Source organism: Artemia franciscana, chromosome 13 (genome assembly GCF_032884065.1).
Source record: "Artemia franciscana chromosome 13, ASM3288406v1, whole genome shotgun sequence".
NCBI classification, from domain to species: domain Eukaryota; kingdom Metazoa; phylum Arthropoda; class Branchiopoda; order Anostraca; family Artemiidae; genus Artemia; species Artemia franciscana.
Window position 1 is genome coordinate 45,754,922 of NC_088875.1, and position 20,260 is coordinate 45,775,181.

The 20,260-nt window shown below is 35.0% G+C and overlaps 1 protein-coding gene across 1 annotated transcript in view; it reads left to right on the forward strand.

Moving 5' to 3' along the window:
- LOC136034996 (vesicle-fusing ATPase 1-like) overlaps positions 1-20,260 on the forward strand; it is a 267,443-nt gene that overhangs the window by 43,004 nt on the left and 204,179 nt on the right. The window contains exon 6 of the mRNA XM_065716566.1: positions 13,004-13,140. Coding sequence (XP_065572638.1) covers positions 13,004-13,140 — 137 coding nt within the window. The remainder of the gene's footprint in view (positions 1-13,003; positions 13,141-20,260) is intronic.

Genomic DNA, 20,260 nt, shown 5'->3' on the forward strand with positions numbered 1-20,260 from the left:
GAGAGGGTTGCAGAGGGGGATTTTACCCTTCCCAAAGATATTTTGGTCCCCCTAAATTTTGAAAGAATACCTTTTTATTGAAACGTCCTTTTGTGGTGTTTTCTTTGAGGAAAAAAACTTTCCCCCTTTTTAAAAAAACATATTTCACCTCCGTCCCTCATTGTTCTCCAGAATTGGCGCCTCTGTTTTTAAGACTCTGTAGCCTACAACATAATGTGACTCTATTATCCCAATCAGGCTTACTTAACATACATCTACCATACATAATGTGTCGCATCTAAATTGCTAATATGCAGTATAGACTTTGGCTATGCTTAAAATTCTGACCAGTTCATGCATTGCAACCAATTGTTTGCGGAAGGGCGTTCTGCAGAAGAGCGTTATTACAGAAAATGAATAATCAAACAGTTCGTGGTAACGAACTTTAGTAAGGAGCGACCCGCAATAGCAAACGAAACTCTAAAAACCGAAATTTTGATGCTAAAAGATACATCAAAAGAATCGAATTTTTATGCTGATTCTAAATATATAAGTTTCATCAAATTTTGTCTTTGTCATCAAAAGTTACGAGCCTGAGAAAATTTGCCTTATTTTGGAAAATAGGGGGAAACACCCCCTAAAAGTCATAGAATGGTTGTCCCCTCCGTAATCCCTCGCTCTTTACGCTATAGTTTGACTCTGTGCCACAATTCTACTTTTTAAAACAATTAAAAGCTTTAGCGTAAAGAGCGAGGGATTGCGGAGGGGACAACCCATTTCATATACGGAGTAATTTCTGTTCGTTTTAATTTTTAATGTCGCTCCTTACTTTTAGAAAAAAAAACAGTTTTTTTTATTTAATTTGTTAAATATGAATCTGACAGAACAGGTCGCCCAGAACAGGTGACAGAACAGGTGAGGATGAAGTTTCCTCATATATCCACATCCCTGAAAGTTTTCTCTACACAGAAATATCACTCTAGAAAATTCCCCCTCCTCCCAAAAATGACTGGTTTCCCTCTAATCTTTTTGGTCGCTTAAAAAGCACAATTGAACTCTTGATTTCCAATTATATGAGCCCTCTCTCACTATACTAGGATTACTAGTTTGATTTGATCCCCCTGAGGAAAGTGAAAGAAAAACAAGGAACAAATAAATAAACACGCATTCGTGACCTTTCTTCTGGCAAAAAGGCAAAATTCCACATTTTTGTATATAGGAGCTTGAAATTTCTACTTTAGTGTTCTCTAATATCCTGAATCTGATAAAGCTAAACCGAATACCTGTTGCGTTTTAGTTTTCTGCTTAGAACACGTTTCGACAATAGCCAGACTATTCAACCAAACATTAAAAAAAAAAAAAAAAAAAAAAAAAAAAAAAAAAAAAAAAAATGCAAAGAGAAACAAAAAACAAAAGTGATACGCTGAGCTAACTGAAAGTATGAAGAGAGAGATGGGGGAGGCTGTTGTCATAAATGCGTAAATAACCGACATATCTAAGGTTAAGATACATACTTTAATTGGCCTAGTATAAGAAGATTAAACAGGGCCATATCCAGGATTTTGTTGGGAGCGGGGTTACAAACAATAATGAAAATTATCAAGGCTTTGTGTGCAAAGATTATTTAAATATATTTTGTTGCTTATTTACGAGTTGGGAAAAACTGGGGGAGGGATTCAAATCAGATACCCCCCTGGACCACGCCCTGGGCTTGAAAGTGATCGATTTTTTTATATCTGCTTTAAGATACTTTAAATTCTTGATATACATAATTATAGCCAAAATTAACATGTTTTCTGTTGAAGATTGTCAATCATTTATGAATACATAACTGGTCACATACATAATTCATTAAAAAAAAAAACGATTAAAAATGTTTTATTTATCAGATTGTGGTTTTCTGGAAGCTTATGTCTAGAGGCGTAATCTATCATGAATTCTATTCTAATATCCCTTTAAAGTGCCTTTTCGAATACCAATTTTCCCAAACTGAAAAAGTTGTGACCAACATGTGAAATTGTCTATCAAGCTTTAATAAATAGCCTATCATTAGGCCTTAAGTCCCCTCCCAAGTCACCTACCTATAAACAAATCACCAGTCGTTCCCAACTCAAATTGATGTTGCTTAATTTATTGATTTGGGGACTTGAAATGGATCATGTAAGGGGTTATTCACTGGGTCAATATTTACCCGTAATTTTATTTAAGGGGTTGAGGCCCACTTCTTTTACTTTTGATGAAGGCGAGAAGATATTTTTCTGCAGGATGAGATGCTTTAAAAATTTTTAGGTAAGAATGTTCAAATCTTCTCTGGAGCATACCTGTAAATATAACAACTGGGTCAGGGTGTGTGAGAATTCGGTAAATTTTTCGATTAACTCACTAATGGGAAAGTTAAAAAATAGACATCTCTTTAGAAAAAAGAATTTATCCTGAATCCAAATATAACTTTCACTTGTGCCAGAAATGAACATCACCCCCACTCCCTATTGTGCAAATATATAGGCTACCCTGAGTTATATGTATGCACTGAGTTCTCCGTAAGTCACTCTTTTCTTCAAATTGATTTAACAGTCGGTCAGAATAATGGAAAATACAGTGCACATATACTATTCAGGGTATATATTTGCATTTTAGAGGGTGGTGGGGGCGAAGCTCATTTCCGACGCAACTGAATGTTAAATTTGAACTCAGTAGGCTATGAAATTCTTACTCTAAAGATGTGTCTATTTCATAGCTATTTCATTACTGATTTAATAGGAAAATTTAACGAGAATTCTTTAGTTAAACCGTCATAGATTTAAGGCCTCCCTGCACGCACGGAGAATCCCTCTCCCGCAAAAATTGGTTTAAGGACCCCCCGGGAAAAATAGAAAAATGGTAGACTTAAATTTTCTTTTCTGTTTTCGACCCTCCCCTCCTCCCAAGAAAAATTGTTTTATCCTTTCCCTGGGTATCCGACAGGTCTCTGTATACCTAACTGATGCACATTATATACCTTAATGGGACAAAGTACACATTGATCTGGTTTTAAACAGAGGTCGGGTCTGAAAGTTTTCCTCAGTATCAAATACACCAAAAGACCAAAAGAGACGTTTTTGTGCTGAAAGTTATTTTAATTTTCTCAGAGGCATGCTTATAGATAAAGGGTGGCATGGGGAAACTGGTGGCCGGCACAGGGAATATATGAACACAAGTCCAGCCTTAAGTGGAGGTAACAGCAAACATTTTCCGAAGGGATCAGGGGCTTTTGAAAGTTCTTTGTGTGTCAAAATTGGGCAAGTTGTGCCAAGGACTGACCTCAGCATAGAAAAGGGTCGTTAATTTTCTCTAAAATGGAAGAAACCCCAAGAATTATACAAACATTATAAAGACCAGCTTTTTGCTAACTTTAATTTATCATAATAGGTACATGAAAATAGCGTAAGGGTTCTACATCTTAAATCTAAGACTGGGTAGATTTTAGATCAACCCACCTACCAAAAACTAGGTGTTTTTTTTTTAATTCTTGCTTGTCTCTACCCATTGGACTTCTAATATTTTGCAAAGGTGGGCCCTGTACCTGGCTTCAAATGGTATCTTTAGCTCTGCTCGAAGGTTTTATTCCCTTTCTTTTGTAGCTACCAATACAAAGTTTATGCCTTAAGTTTCTCTGGGTACATGTCTAGGTGATCGATTCTGATTCCTGGTAAGACACGCAAACTTGCGTACACCAATGATTGAAAGCACCCACCCCATTGGGATCAAGTACTTAGTATAGGATAACCAGGCTTAATTAGGAACTTTTGTTAATTGAGCTCTGATCAAACAAGAATTCCTTAACCGGAAAGTAAAACAATTATTCTTAGAAAGGAGTGGATTTAGGGTTGTCCTTTATGTAATTTATTAAGCTGCTTTGAAATAAGTAACCGACAAAGCCGGTTTCGGCTTGGTAACACTCAAATATAAAATTTGTTATCCTAGTTACAGGTTAGGTTATGTAAGACTACAAGCGAACGATAAAATACTTTCTTGCTGAGTTCTTGGATCTTTCATGAAATTCGCCTTTTTTTGCTTTTTCGGGTTGACTCCCTCCCTCCCTCTAAAAAAACAAGAGCTAAGAACTCATATGGCACTTGTGACGAGGTCGTAAGAGCCAAGAGCTCATATGGTATGAGCTCTAGTAAAATTCTAAGAATCAATTGATTGCTTTAAAAGGAAAATCAGAGGCATAATGCCGGTCGGGATATAAAATAAGAGTTCTGAGTCTCGAAGTCCTTCTAAATATCAAAATTCATTAAGATCCGATCACCCGCTTGTAAGTTAAAAATACTTCAATTTTTCTAATTTTACCTCTCCCTTCAGCCGCCCAGATGGTCGAATCGGGGAAAACGACTTTATCAAGTCAATTTGTGCAGCTCCCTGACACGCCTACCAATTTTCATCGTCCTAGCACGTCCAGAAGCAAACTCGTCAAAGCACTGCACCCCACCACCTAACTCCACCAAAGAGAGCGGATCCAATCCGGCTAGGTCAATCACGTATCTAAGACATTTACAAGCGTTTTCCAAGATTTCCGGTTTCCCCATGTAACTCCACCCAATGTCAGAAGATCTGGTCGGGATTTAAAATAAGAGCACTGAGACATAAGTTCCATCTAAATATCAAATTTTATTAAGATCCGGTCACCCGTTCTTAAGTTAAAAATACCTCAATTTTTTTGATTTTTCCAAATTAACAACCCCCAGCTCCCTCAAAGAGAACGAATCCGTACCAATTATGTCAATCTCGTATCTATAACTTGTGCCTATTCTTCCAATCAAGTTTCATCCCGATCTCTCCACTCTAAGGGTTTTCCAAGATTTCCGGTTTCCAAGATTTCTGTTTCCCCCTCCAACCCTCTATGTCCCCGTATCCAATTCGAATTGAAAGTGGAGCATCTGAGACAGAAGCTTCTTCTATATATCAAGGTTCATTCACTCATTCGTAAGATACCTCGATCTTCACGTTTTCCAAGAATTTCGGTTTCCCCCTCCAACTCCCTTCAATGTCACCGGATCTGGTCGAGATTTAAAATGAGAGTTTTAAAGCACAAGATCCTTCTAGATATCAAATTTTATTAAGATGTGATCACCCGTTCGTAAGTTACAAATATTTCATTTTTTCTAATTTTTTCGAATTACTCCCCCCCCCCCCCAACTCCACCAAAGAGAGCGGATCCGGTCCGGTTATGTCAGCCACCTATCTTGGACTTGTGCTAATTCTTTCCACCAAGTTTCATCCTTATCTCTCCGCTTTAAGCGTTTTCCAAGATTTCCGCCCCCCCCCCTAATGACACTGGATCCGGTCGGGATTTAAAATAAGAGATCTGAGTTTCGAGGTCCTTCTAAATATGAAATCTCATTAAGATACGATCACTCTTTCGTAAGTCAAAAATACCTGTTTTTTTCTATTTTTTTAGAATTAACCCTCCCCCCAACTCCCCCAAAGAGAGCAGATCCGTTCCGGTTATGCCAATCCCGTATCTAGGACTTGTGCTTATTTTTACTACCAAGTTTCATCCAGATCCCTCCATTCTAAGCGTTTTTCAAGATTTTAGGTTTCGCCCCTCCCAACTCCCCCTTCACCGGGTCCGGTTGGGATTTAGAATAAGAGCTCTGAGACACGATATCCTTCTAAATATCAAATTTCATTAAGATCTGATCACTCCTTCTTAAGTTAAAAATACCTCATTTAAAAAAAAATTCAGAATTAACCCCCCCCCCAAACTCCTTCAAAGAGAGTGGATTTGTTCCGGTTATTTCAATCACGTATCTAGGACTTGTGCTTATTTTTCCCACCAAGTTTCATCCCGATCCCACAACTCTAAGCGTTTTCCGAGATTTTAGGTTCCACCCTCAATTCCCCCCAATGTCACTGGATCCAGTCAGGATTTAAAATAACAGCTCTGAGACACGATTTTCTTCCAAACTTCAAATTTCATTAAGATCCAGTCACTCCTTCGTAAGTTAAAAATACCTCATTTTTTCTAATTTTCGGAATTAACCCCCCCCCTCCAACTTGCCCAAACATAGCAGATCCGTTCCGGTTATGTCAATAACGTACCTAGGACTTTTGATTACTTTTCCCATCAAGTTTCATCCCGTTCCCTCCATTCTAAGTGTTTTCCAAGATTTTAGTCCCCCCAACTCCCCCAATTTCAGCGGATCTTGTCGGAATTTAAAATAAAAGCTCTGAGACGCGATATCCTTCCAAACATAAAATTTCATTAAGATCCCATCCTCTGTTCGTAGCTTAAAAATACTACATTTTTTTCTATTTTTTTCGAATTAACCGACCCCCACTCCTCCCAGATGGTCAAATCGCGAAAGCGACTATTTCTAACTTAATATGGTCCGGTCCCTGATACGCCTGCCAAATTTCATCGTCCTAGCTTACCTGGAAATGCTTAAAGTAGCAAAACCGGGACAGACAGACCGACAGAATTTGCGATTGCTATATGTCACTTGGTTAATACCAAGTCCCATAAAAAAATCCTGTGCATATGCCTAAATGTTTTGTTTACAATAATTTGTGTTTTACCCTATATCAGAGGAGATACTCGTCAAGATTCCTTTCTGCCCCCGCTCTAATCGACAACCAATTGTCTTTTTGTACTTTACCTGGCCAAGTTAGTCATTGAACGTCAATGGGAGTTTCTGTTCAAATATGCTACGTCGTTTTTTTTATTGATAGGTCATTGGACTCTCTAGATATTGTTCCAGAATTAATCATTCATTGTTGCGAATAATTTCTGGATAATTACTCGTTTAATCAGAATACTTGATAAATGCCAATTAAATTAGTCTGTAGATTTAATTATTCTTGTTAAATATTGATGAGTTTGTTGTTATATTTTTTTTATTGCAAAATTTTTCTGTTGTCTATATTATTTGCATCATAATTTTGTAAAGATACTCTGTTTTCTTTTGCGTTTTTTTTTTACAAAGTTGTGCGATTTTGACCTTAGCACTTTATATTGCTTTTTCTAGTGAAAAATGCATTAAAAAAACACAAATTTGTGCAAAATTGTGGGTGTTGGAAAAGAAACAAGACTAGACTTTTTGGATTTGGTATAAAGGATGCGCTAGTAAATATTTCCAATCATCCATAATAGAAAATACAGGTAACAGAAACCATTTAGTTTAAAACCTGAAATCAGAAGATGAAATTACACAAGGATATCATGTAAAAAGTAAACCTTATCAAAATGCATGTGGAATACAAAATTAATATAAAGAGTTTTAATAGAGAGTATAAGAGTATAAATACAAAATTAAAGTTGTTTAAACATAGGATTTACGGCCCTTTGAAAGATGAGATAAGGTGGGAGGGAGATTTTTCTGCGAAAAGTGCCAGGTTCAAAACGGATAATATTGTTTCAGTTACTAGTAGAGTAAAGAGGCGGAAAGGTCGTAAATGCGAACCTTTTTTGGCAGAAATATTGCGCAAGCAAATATTTTCTATCCAGCAAAATGTATAGATGGTGGAACTACTTTAATTTGATTTTTTTGGAGTCAGATGATTAAATTGCACTAGAAACTCTTGAAAAAAAGAACAGGAAATATCATTAAAATTGTATTTGAAGTATCAAATTGATGACAAATTTCATGTGAATCCTATTAAAAACATGTAAAACATCTGAAGAATAAGCTTAGAGGAATTGTGGTCTGTGAGAGACGAGAGAAAAGGGGGGGGGGGTTAGTTTCTAAATTCTCTTTATATTTTTTATTTACAGGTGTAGAGGGGGGGAATAACGAGGGCTGAAGTCCTGAACGAATTGAGTGTCATCAAAAAGTACGCTTCACAGTTTTTTTTGCTAGACACTTGCTCATAAAATGGCCCGTAAGTTGACATTTTATTCACAAGATGGCTAGACAGCGAATATAGTTGACAATCTATGTTGTCGTAAATCGAAGATTGGCAAGATTGATAAAGGACAAAAAGATACTAGAGTGCATATATATTTATATATAGTGCATATATATATAGCATATATATATAGAGTGCATATATATATATATATATATATATATATATATATATATATATATATATATATATATATATATATATATATATATATATATATATATATATATATATATATATATATATATATATATATATATATATATATATATATATATATATATATATATATAATAGAGTCCCATTATTGATCCTAAAACTTAAGGTAACCATCTACTAGTGTTCAGAATTTGATTAAGGTATGAGTTTCCTCAAACACAAGCGATTTTTAGACAGTTCTGAACCTGTAAATTGCACCAGAAGGACAAGATATCTATTTAATTAAATCCGTTAGTCTTGGAGCTATCGATTCACAGAACAGAATAGTGATAATACCTAAACTTTTAGGTTTTCTTAAAATCATTAGGTGCTTTACCTTTTTCAAAAACCATATTTATAATCTTCAGTTATTTATTTCTAACCTCAGAACCACCATATCTAAGAAACTCACTTGTCATACTATCAGGAACTGGAGCCTTATTATTTTTCAAATCCTTTTAGTACTGTCATTAATTCTTCCTCACAAAACAAATCTTCCTTCAAATCCAAGGTATCACAAACTTTTTCATTTTTCTCTATATCTTTTCCTGCAACTGTATCTCTGTTTAACACATTCTCAAAATGTTCCGTCCATCTCTTGTTAACTTTTTCCTTGTCACTAATTGTGGCCCCGTTTCTATCTTTAATTAAATAAAAAAAAACAAGTTTTTTTAAATGAGAGTAAGGAGCGACATTAAAACTTAAAACGAACAGAAATTACTCCGTATATGAAAGGGACTTTTCCTCCTCAACGCCTTGCTCTTCACGCTAAAGTTTGACTATCTCTTAACTCTACTTCTTAAAACAGTAAAAAACTTTAGCGTAAAGAGCGGGGCGTTGAGGAGGAAAAGCCCCTTTCATATACGGAGTAATTTCTGTTCGTTTTAAGTTTTAATGTCGCTCCTTACTTTCATTTAAAAAACTTGTTTTTTATTTAATTTTTGGACATTTTTAAATTAATACATGTTCTGATCTTGGCTCTCAGCACATAAATAATTAAAACGAAATTTGCATATTAATTTTTTTTTTGGCTAAATGGCTTTCTCATAGTTTTAGTCGGAAGATTTTGAGAAAAAAGGAGAGAGGGAGGAAGCCTAGTTGCCCTCCAATATTTTGATTACTTAAAAAAGCAGATAGAACTTTTAATTTTTGTACGAACATTTTCATTAGTAAAAAATAGACGTAATTTACGGATTAACTTACGTAACGAACTTCTATATTCGTATGTTTTTATTGCGTATATGAGGGAGTTCACCCCTCGTCGATACCTCGCTCTTTACACTAAACCTTAAATTCTGTCCCAATTCCTTAAGAATGACCCTTGAATCACAAAAGCCGTAGAATAAATAGTTGAAATTACTAAAAATACTTTAGCGTAAAGAGCGAGGTATTACGAGGAGATAAACCCCTCATATGCGCAATAATTTCTGTTCTTTTCAAGTTTTAATGCTGCTCCTCACTTTCAGTAGAGAAAAACTTTTCATATTTATTTTTTCATTGTTTTTTAAATAAAGTTAAAAAATCCTGCGCCCCCTTCATTGAAAGTCTCTTCCCCCATGAGAAGTTTTCCATGGAAAGACCCTCCATACCCCCACCTCAAATCTCCCTCCCAAACCAAAAAATCCCCCTGAAAACGTCCGTACACTTCCCAGTAACCATTACTATATGTTAACACAGGTCAAAGTTTTTAACTTGCAACCCCTCCCTCGGGGACTGCGGGGGAGTAAGTCGTCCTCAAAGACATAGTTATTAGGTTTTTTTACTACGGTGAATAAAATGGCTATCTCAGAATTTTGATCCGGTGACTTTGGGGAAAAAATGAGCGTGGGAGGGGGCCTAGTTGCCCTCCAATTTTTTTGGTCATTTAAAAAGGGCACTAGAACTTTTAATTTCCGTTAGAATGAGCCATCTCGCGACATTCTAGGACCACTGGGTCGATACGATGACCCCTGAAAAAACAACAGCAAAACAAACAAATAAACACGCATCTGTGATTTGTCTTCTGGCAAAAAATGCGAAATTCCACATTTTTGTAGATAGGAGCTTGAAATTTCTACAATTGGGTTCTCTGATATGCTGAATCTGATGGTGTGATTTTCGTTAAGATTGTATAACTTTTAGGGTGTGTTTTCCCCTGTTTTCTAAAACGCGGCATATTTTCTCAGGCTCGTTACTTTTGATAGGTAAGACTAATCTTGATGAAGTTATATATTTAAAATCAGCATTAAAATGCGATTTTTTTTAATGTAACTATTGGTATCAAAATTCCATTTTTTAGAGTTTCGGTTACTATTGAGCCGGGTCGCTCCTTGCTACAGTTCGTTACACCGAACTGTTTGATTAAGACAAGTGTGAATTGACTACTCCCTCTAATTTGTTAACTTGTCAGTATAACATTTTACTATTATGCCGTCTAGCTGCGTCTTCCAGATCCTTGGCAATTTTATCTATGGCCTACACTTCACACCTCCTTAGCTCAAATATTAACGCTTTCTTTACTTTCCTTACATTTCTTTTGTTTTCATATGATCTGTCACTCAGATAATTCTTGTACACATCCCCTCTCTGTATTAAACTTAAAGCTTCTTCACTAATATTCTTGACTGCAGTCGTAAATTTCTTGCCTAAGACACCAACAGAAACTTCACAAATTGTTTTCTAAAATTATTCTAACCATCTTCCACAATGTCAAATTTTAAACTTTCGATTTTAGTATTCAACTGTTCCTGGAAAGTTTGCCTCAAATTCTCATTCTGGAGTTTACCAGCATCATAACTTCCCGGGAAGTAGTTACCCTTCCGAACTTTCAGCTTTAAATTAACCCTATACGCTACTAGATGGTGATCTTTAATTTTAACATTAATAACAGCACTCCTATATACCCTAGTATCTTGTATTGATTCTGCCAGTTCTCGGTTTACTATAACATGCTCAATAAGGTTTGCTGTCTTACCATAACGTGAATATGATTTCAACTTATGGGTCATTTTATAACCAAATACCGTATTGGTTATAACTATATTGTTATACCTATAAAAATGCAAAAGTCTGAAGAAAAGAAAAGTCTGTTTTCTTTTCCTACACCAAATTTATCTAGACTAGGATACCATCTATTCGTATTTAGTGTAACTTATTCGTAGTGTGTAACTTATACCATCTGTCAGTCAAAAAGTCGTTAGTATAGTCATTTTTTAACATCGTAAGGTTCCAAGTTCCAATTTTCTTGTTCTTGAAATCATTGAAGTTATTTTGGCTCCAGGAGAAAGATGTTCCCGTATACCAGTGCAGGAAAGGGATCAACATATCTTCTCGAGTCTACACCGAAGCGCTTAAGCCGGCTTAGAACCGGACAGCAAGGAGTCTCTGGGACCTCCAGTATGAATGGAGGATCTGTGCAATCTTGGGCCCGTCTTGGTCACAACATGATTTTCAGTGCTTGGCGACGCTCTTCTATCAAGAAGAGTCGAAGTCCTGCACAGACAGTCCCAAGCCTATTACCTCCGATTCATTATATATTCATGCCTACAAATATTATGCTACTACGGGGAGGCAACCCATAGTAGAGAAATTTGCTAGGAAGAGGTTTTTAAGGATATATATATATATATATATATATATATATATATATATATATATATATATATATATATATATATATATATATATATATATATATATATATATATATATATATATATATATATATATATATATATATATATATATATATATATATATATATATATATATATATATATATATATATATATATATATATATATATATATATATAAATATATAAACATACGTTTTGACGAAAAAGATCCGGTATTGTGTCTTTAACCAGATAAGACAAGACAAGTGTCGCAGTAGAAGTGTGTAAATTTATATTCACAGAAACGCTTTCTAAGTTTTGCAATGTATGCAATTAAGTTATTCGTTTTACCTGTTTATCGCTTTAATGTTCATGGCTCTGAATTTTGTAGCCATTAAGTATACTAACTTTTTTTTTGTATTTGATAAACGGCATTATTTACGCACGTCTATGGAAGTATTAATTGTTTCGATAAAAGTGGAAACAGAAATATGAAAGTAACTACTAAACTCCCACAAATTCTGCTGACTCCTAATATCCACTGCTGACTTCTAATATCCAATAAAAAATAGTCGCCAGTTATTTCTCCGCAATAGTGCTTTAAAACATAATATGAATTATTTATGCAAAATATTATTAAATTTACATAATACACGGTATATCCTTAACGGTAATTTATTGTGTAATGCCTGTTTTGCCGGGGTTAAGTGTAAAAAAAAATATCATTTTTTTTTACGAATGGCAATCGTTCTTGTTTTTTTTTTTATGGGGAAAGAGGTTTTACCAGGCACTTACGTAGGGTAGGAGCCTTTGAGCCGTGCCCCCTCCCAGGTCTTGAGAATTTTATGGTTGTTCCTATAGTGTCTCAAATTTTCACGTAATTTGTCTGTTTTTCTCATTTTTTTGAATATTTAGGTCTACCCCTCACCCAAAGTACATTTTATGTATCTGCCTGGGTTTGATTTCGAATTACCGATCTGTAAAGTTTAGAGGATTAATAAGAATAAAAATGAACTTCAGGATACTAGAACATATATGCCTGATACACTTAAGGGGAGGGAATGGAGAAGTTATATTTCTTGAACAAATTACTACCTTGAAATTTAAGCTCCCCCTTTCTTCCTCCACAATAAGTTTTTGTGTGCGAAACTATTAGCTGTTTTTAGCGAAAACTATCGGATCATATTAGATAAACCTGATAACCTTGATAAACCTGCTTGTGATGATTTTCTGTGAGTTTCTACGATGCATATGGCTGGCAACAGCTTTTCTAGAAGATGAATCGTATTCGAGGTAATTCTCTGAACCATCAATCTTTTGAAATTTCATTTTTCTTTCTAGAAAAATTCCATCTATCATAAATCCCGATTGGAACTTCGGTCAGCTTGGAATTGGGGGTTTGGACAATGAATTTAATGCCATTTTCAGACGTGCTTTTGCATCGAGAGTCTTTCCACCAGAAGTGATCGAACAACTAGGTAAGTCCGTTTTGTAATAATGCTGCATTGCAGATGTTCTCGAAATATTTTGAGGGAGCTAGGAGGCAAGATGACCATTTGGTACCTCTTTCTGAGTTCTTGCTCCCAAATAAATTTGAAAGTATTCTGTATACAGGCCAGAAACCCAAATTGATTTTGCAAAAGCGCAGACCTGGGCATTTGTCCTTAATAAAACTTACCAGAAAAATTGAACTGAACAATGAAAAAAAAGTTCAAAAAATGACTGCATCCACGACTGCCTCCATGTCCTATTTTAATGCTGTTGGGAATAACTTCTTCTTTTTTCGGTTTGATTTTTTTGACTTCGATTCATTTACTTGTTCTTAGAAATTGTTAATTTTTATTATTAAATTTCCTACCGAATTTTAAGAAAAACATGCTTAGCTCAGTAAGAACAACAGACAATAGAACATAGAAGATCATAAATCAAAGTGGACATGACTTTTCTAGTATTGATTTTTTTTCTAACCTTCTCTCTATCCTCCGAAATTATTTTTGCAGCCCACCCGTAGAGATTTTGACGAAATTTAATTGAACACCAACCGCCTCTGCCAAATGTAAATCCGAGGTGTAACATTCGAATGATTCTAGATGTCTGAGAACTACTTATCCGATAAGCAGGGCTGCCTAGCTTCACCGCTGTTTTCTTCTTTTCTCACTGACTACCGCTAATCATCGATCAAGACCTACCCCTGAATGCATATGATTTCTTTGCTACCGTTGGACCTACAAAAAACAACTCTTTCCCCAATAAAAGAAAGTTCTAGCAGTCTGGATATATATATATATATATATATATATATATATATATATATATATATATATATATATATATATATATATGTATATATATATATATATATATATATATATATATATATATATATATATATATATATATATATATATATATATATATATATATATATATAACCTACATATAAAACTCTGGTCGGGTGGGAACTAAGTGAAAGGGTATTTGAATTCAGCACGAAAATGATTTTTGAATTTGTTATTTTAATTATTGTGAAAGAAGAAAAGTTATTTTTTACAGACCGTGTATGCCTCCGTACTTTGGTGCTTTTCATGTGTTGTGTTTCAGTTGGGCCTTTTACGGACATAGCAGAAAGGTAATTAGCCAATGGAAATGCGAGAGTACTTTTTTTTTCAACACAGAACAAAAAACAAGGTTTTCAATTGGCTGTTTCATTTGGCGTTGTCCGTAACATGCCAAACTGAAAAACAGCATTACATATATATAATTTTTTGCGTTTGTATCGTATTTTCCACTTTTTTCGCATTCAATACTGTCCTATTATTTTGGGACTAGTGTAAATGTCGTAAAAGTGTGTCCTGGACGGACCTAGGTGCGTTGATCCCTTAAAGGTAGACAATAAATGAGAAGCTTACTATGAAAGAGGATTAGAACGAAGAAATGCTCTTTTCGTGGGATTTCTAGCATTTTGCAACTATCGACCCTATAAATCCTTCTTTTCTCCGGTTTAGCAGATAAATATTTATGATTTAGAAAAGTAGATTTGTTGGGTGATTCTTGAGAGGGGATTTGGTTCAAAAATCTTATGAATTATATAGTTGCTTCAAAAAATGAGAGAAGTCTGATTACTGTGGCAAAAATTGATTGTTCATGTGTTATAATATTGCGATGTCTTTTATTATCTTATACGACTTCTTTACTGGAGATAAAAACATAAAAATTGGAGTTACCTGCTTGTTCTTGAACAAGAACACAGCTCTAGTCTGAAATGAAATGCAAGAAGGGATTTTTGTCAATCAAAGGATTGTTCAAGTTCTGACCAGAACTTGTCATCGGTGGAAGTTGAACCGAAGGCCTCCTACTAACTGGGAATGTTTTTCAAACCTTTAAGTTATGACGGCCCACCAAACCATCCATACCAGCTTATGCCTTTAACATAACTTTGTTAACTTATTGTAATAAAATAAAATTAATTTATTGCACAAGAAATTTCTGTGACAAAGGGAAAACTCATTACTTTATCCCGCACGAAGAGAATTAACTTTTAGTTAGTGTTTGTTTTGTTTTCGATAGTGTGTATTCTTTTTCTTTCTTTTTTCTTTTTTTGTGTGTAGTTTGTAGGTTTTTTTTTTTTTTTTTGATTAAAACCTGTTTTCGGTTTAATCACAAAATAAAGTATATATCTATCTAAGGGAAAACTATATAGAAACACATAATTTTGTAGTCTTGTATTAATGTAGTGGGGTGGGGCGGGGTGAAGGTGTTGCCTCGATTTTAATTATTGATTAGGGAAAATAGTAAATGTCTCTAACATCAACTTCTACATAACGTTTTCTTAATGTTCAATTCAAGTTAGTTCAAGTTTGTTCCAATTGTGAATCTTCGTACAGAATTGTGAGAAATGGAAGAATTTATATTTGCTATAAAATTGATTTTTTTTTAGGGAATTTGAAATTTAGATATGCTTACTTTTTTTAAACTAATTCTACAGGTTCCTTTGAACCATCTTGGGGGTTTGGTTTATGGTCTATGGTTCAATATTAATTGTTAGTGGAGGTATGTACATGGGATTCATTTTAAAATTTCCTGGAAATGGTAAGATAATCGTTGGTTATTTTTTGAACGTCGTAGGTTTAGTCATATATTCCTTGTATACTGGATCTCGGTTGTTGGTTGTGCAGCTCAGGGCTTCACTATATACCTTTATGCAGTTTTCCATTTGCCACCAAACTTTCGCTTGCTATTAAATTTATTTGAGTAGTTGGTTTTGGGATTCTAGGATTTTGGATTTTTAGGATTTTGAGGATTTTAGGATTTTAGCGGGAATTGAACAGTGCGCTTGCTTTTTATTCTCAATATTTTCTTAGAAATATTCTGTACTAAAACACGTTTAATGTACCAATTCCCCATGGCCCTCGAAAAGTTTGCCAGAGCCACCTAAAAGTTTTGGCTATATTAAAGTGTATTGGTAACAAAGTGGTCAGATGTGTATTGGACACAAGTGTTACTTCAAGATTTAGCCAAGAAACGTCGAAAATTCTTTTTTGTACCAAACATCCGGCTATTTTGGCATCACATCCAGAAGCCTCTGATCACCGAAAAAAACAACCCAACTAGAAAGGTAGCTTGAAAAAACGTATTAGAAAAAGCGTCAAAAACCCAAGCGCAGTACAAAATTGAAATAAAAAAAGTAAAGAAAAACTGAAATCGAACAGTTGGTGGTAACGAACTGGCCTAATAGTTACCGAAATTGTTACAAACGGAATTTTAATAACAATAGATACATCAAAGGATTGGCTTTTAATGCTGATTCCAAATAAATAAAATTTGTTAAGTATAATATAACCCATCAAAATTTACGAGCCTCATAAAATTTGTCTGATTTTCGACGAAGAAAGGGAAACCTCCCCTAAAGTCAAGGAATCTTATTGAAGATTACACGATTATCTGAGAACCCTACTCATCAGCATACCAGATAACCCTACTGTAGAGGTTTTAAGCTCCCATTTGCAAAAACGTGTAAATTTGGCTTTTTGCCAGAAGCAATATCACAGATGCGTGTTTATTTGTTTTATTTTCTTCGCTCATTAGTTTCAGGTGATTTTTTTTTTGTGTAATCTAAACATAGTCCAATATTGTATTTCAATCAATATTTTACAATGCACAAGGCACGGCAAAGCAGGTTGTTGACTGTCTTAACTATCTTCTGATATTGGAATCTTTCAAAATGAAACAGTCTATTTATTTGAAAGTCTTACGAATGCCAGAGATTCACCAAATACAGGTCAAGAAACTTTTAGTTCTATTACTTTTAACTAAATAAAAAAACAAGTTATTTCAACTGAAAGTAAGGAGCTGCGTAAAAACTTAAAACGAACAGAAATTATTCCGTATATGAAAGGGATTGTTCTCTCCTCGATGCCTCGCTCTTTACGCTAAACTTTGTCTCTTTTTTTCTCAACTCTACTTTTTAAAACAATAAAAAACTTTAGCATAAAGAGTGAGGCGTTCAGAAGGGGACAACCCCTTTCTTATATGGAATAATTGCTGTTCGCTTCAAGTTTTAATGTCGCTCCTTACTTTCAGTTGAAAGATTGTTTTTTATTTAATTTCTGAACATTTTTGAATTAATGCATGTTTTGATTTTAGTTCACCGCACATGAGTAATTAAAGCGAAATTTGCATATTAATTTTTTTTTGCTTAATGACTTTCTCATGGTTTTGATCGGACGATTTTGATTAAAAAGGGGCTGGGAAGGAGGCCTAGTTGCCCTCCAATTTTTGGTTCCTTCTCAGAATTTTGATCCGTTGAATTTGGGAAAATAATTGGCGTGGGAGGGGGCCTAGGTGCCCTCCAATTTTTTGGTCACTTAAAAAGGGCACTAGAACTTTTCATTTCCGTTAGAATGAGCCCTCTCACAACATTCTAGGACAACTGGGTCGATACGATCACCCCTGGGAAAAAAAAAACAAAAAAACAAACAAACAAATAAAAACGCATCCGTGATCTGCCTTCTGGCAAAAAATATAAAATTCCACATTTTTGTAGATAGGAGCTTGAAACTTCTACAGTAGGATTCTCTGATACGCTGAATCTGATGGTGTGATTTTCGTTAAGATTCTATGACTTTTAGGGGATGTTCCCCCTATTTTCTAAAATAAGGCAAATTTTCTCAGGCTCGTAACTTTTGATGGGTAAGACTAAACTTGATGAAACTTATATATTTAAAATCAGCAATAAAATGCAATTCTTTTGATGTAGCTATTGGTGTCAAAATTCCATTTTTTAGAGTTTTGGTTACTATTGACCCGGGTCGCTCCTTACTACAGTTCGTTACCTCGAACGGTTTGATTAACCACTTTAAAGGTAAATCTACTGCTGTTTTGTGCCGTCAGCGTCTATTTTCTAAATTTGTCGTAGTTCCAGAAAACCAAGGCATTCTATACACACTAGGCCGTTTTGTATGCTTTAAGTATTACATCTTTCCCAATACCTAGGGAACGTCCCGTATTTAGGATTTAAAAGCGATTTTCATGCTTTTTTTAAAATCCTTTATTTTAATTTTGGGATTAACTGGGAACAAATGCTAAAGACATGTAATTTTTTCCGTCAGATTCATCTTCTTCTATTACTCTGGGTTCACTTCATTTTTCCTTTGTTGAACTATAGTTTGAAAGATCATCTTTTCGGGATACTTTTCCCAATTAAAATATTTTTAATGAGATGAGTTCATTATTCGAATGTTATGGTGATGTTAGTTTTAATACCCTATCAACTGAAGAAGTGATTATTCCCTTCTACCTTAAATAGGATGATTTGACGTATAGGATAAGTAACGATAATTATTCTTAGATTTACGGTATATTTAAAAAACTAACCCCCCCCCTTCTTGTCTTGGAATTTAGACATTCCAAAACATCCTCAACTTTGTTTCTCCATAATTCCAAATTTTTTAACTTACGTATTTTTAACTTATGAGCGGGTGATTGGATCTTAATGAAATTTGATGTTTGGAATGATATTGTGTCTCAGAGCTCTTATTTTAAATCCCGACTGGGTCTGATGACATTGGGGGGAGTTGGAGGGGGGAAACCTAAAATCTTGGAAAACACTTAGAGTAGAGGGATCGGGATGAAACTTGATGGGAAAAATAAGCGCAAGTCCTAGATACATGATTGACATGATCGGAACTTATTTGCTCTCTTTGGGGTAGTTGGGGGGGGGGGAGTAAGTCTTAAAAATTAGAAAAATGAGGTATTTTCAACTTACGAACGGGTGATCGGATCTCAATGAAATTTGATGTTTAGAAGGATATCGTGTCTTAGAGCTCTTATTTTAAATCCCGACCGGATCTGGTGATGTGGGCGGGGAGTTGGGAGGGGGAAACCTAAAACTTGGAAAACACTTAGAGTGGAGGGATCGGGATGAAACATGGTGGGAAAAATAAACACGAGTCCTAGATAGATGATTGACATAAACGGAACGGATCCGCTCTCTTTTGGGTAGTTGGGGGGGGGGGGGGGTTAATTCTGAAAAATTAGAAAAAATGAGGTATTTTTAACTTACGAACGGGTGATTGGATCTCCATGAAATTTGATTTTTAGAAGGATATTGTGGCTCAAAGCTCTTATTTTAAATCCTGACCGGATCTGGTGACATTGGGGGAAGTTTGGGGTGGGGAGACCCAAAATGATGGGAAACGCTTAGATTGGAGGGATTTGGATGAAACTTGGTTGGAAAAATAAGCAAAAGTCTTGCATACGTAATTTACATAATTGGAACGGATCCGCTCAATTGCGGGGGGGGGGGGGTAATTCTGAAAAATAAGAAAAATAACGTATATTTAATTTACGAAGGAGTGCTCGGATCTTCATGAAACTTCATATTTAGAAGGACCTCGTAACTCCGATATCTTATTTTAAATCTCAACCGGATCAAACGTAATTGGGGGGGGGGCAGTTGGGGGGACCGGAAATCTTAGAAAATACTTAAAGCGGTGAGATCAGGATGAAACTGGATGGGAAGAATAGAAACCTGTCTAAGATACGTGACTGACATAACTGGACCGGATCTGCTCTCTTTGGTGGAATTGGGAGGGGGGAGGTAATTTTGAAAATTGAAGTATTTGTAACTTACGAAAGGGTGACCAGATCTTAATGAAATTTGATATTTAGAAGGATCTTGTGCTATAAAGTTCTAATTTCAAATTCCGACCAGATCCTGTGACATTCGGGGGAGTTGGAAGGGCGGATCCGCTCTCTTTGGGGGAGTGGGGGCGAGGGTTAATTCTGAAAGATTATAAAAATGAGGTATTTCATTAGGTTCTTTAGGATTCTTTAGGTTTTGACCTTCTCACAAGTACCAAATGAGCTCTTGGCTCTTCCAACCTCGTCACAAGTGCCATATGAGCTCTTAGCTCTTGTTTTTAGTTTTTTAGCTTTTTTAGTTTTTTTTCTTTTTAGTTTTTTTTTGTAGTTTTTACCTTTTTTAGTTTTTTTCTTCTTTTGTATTAGTGTGAAATAATTCAGACGTCATATGCGGACAAACATGACGTCACCTGATCCACAGATCCACACACAGACAACTTATTTTTATATATATAG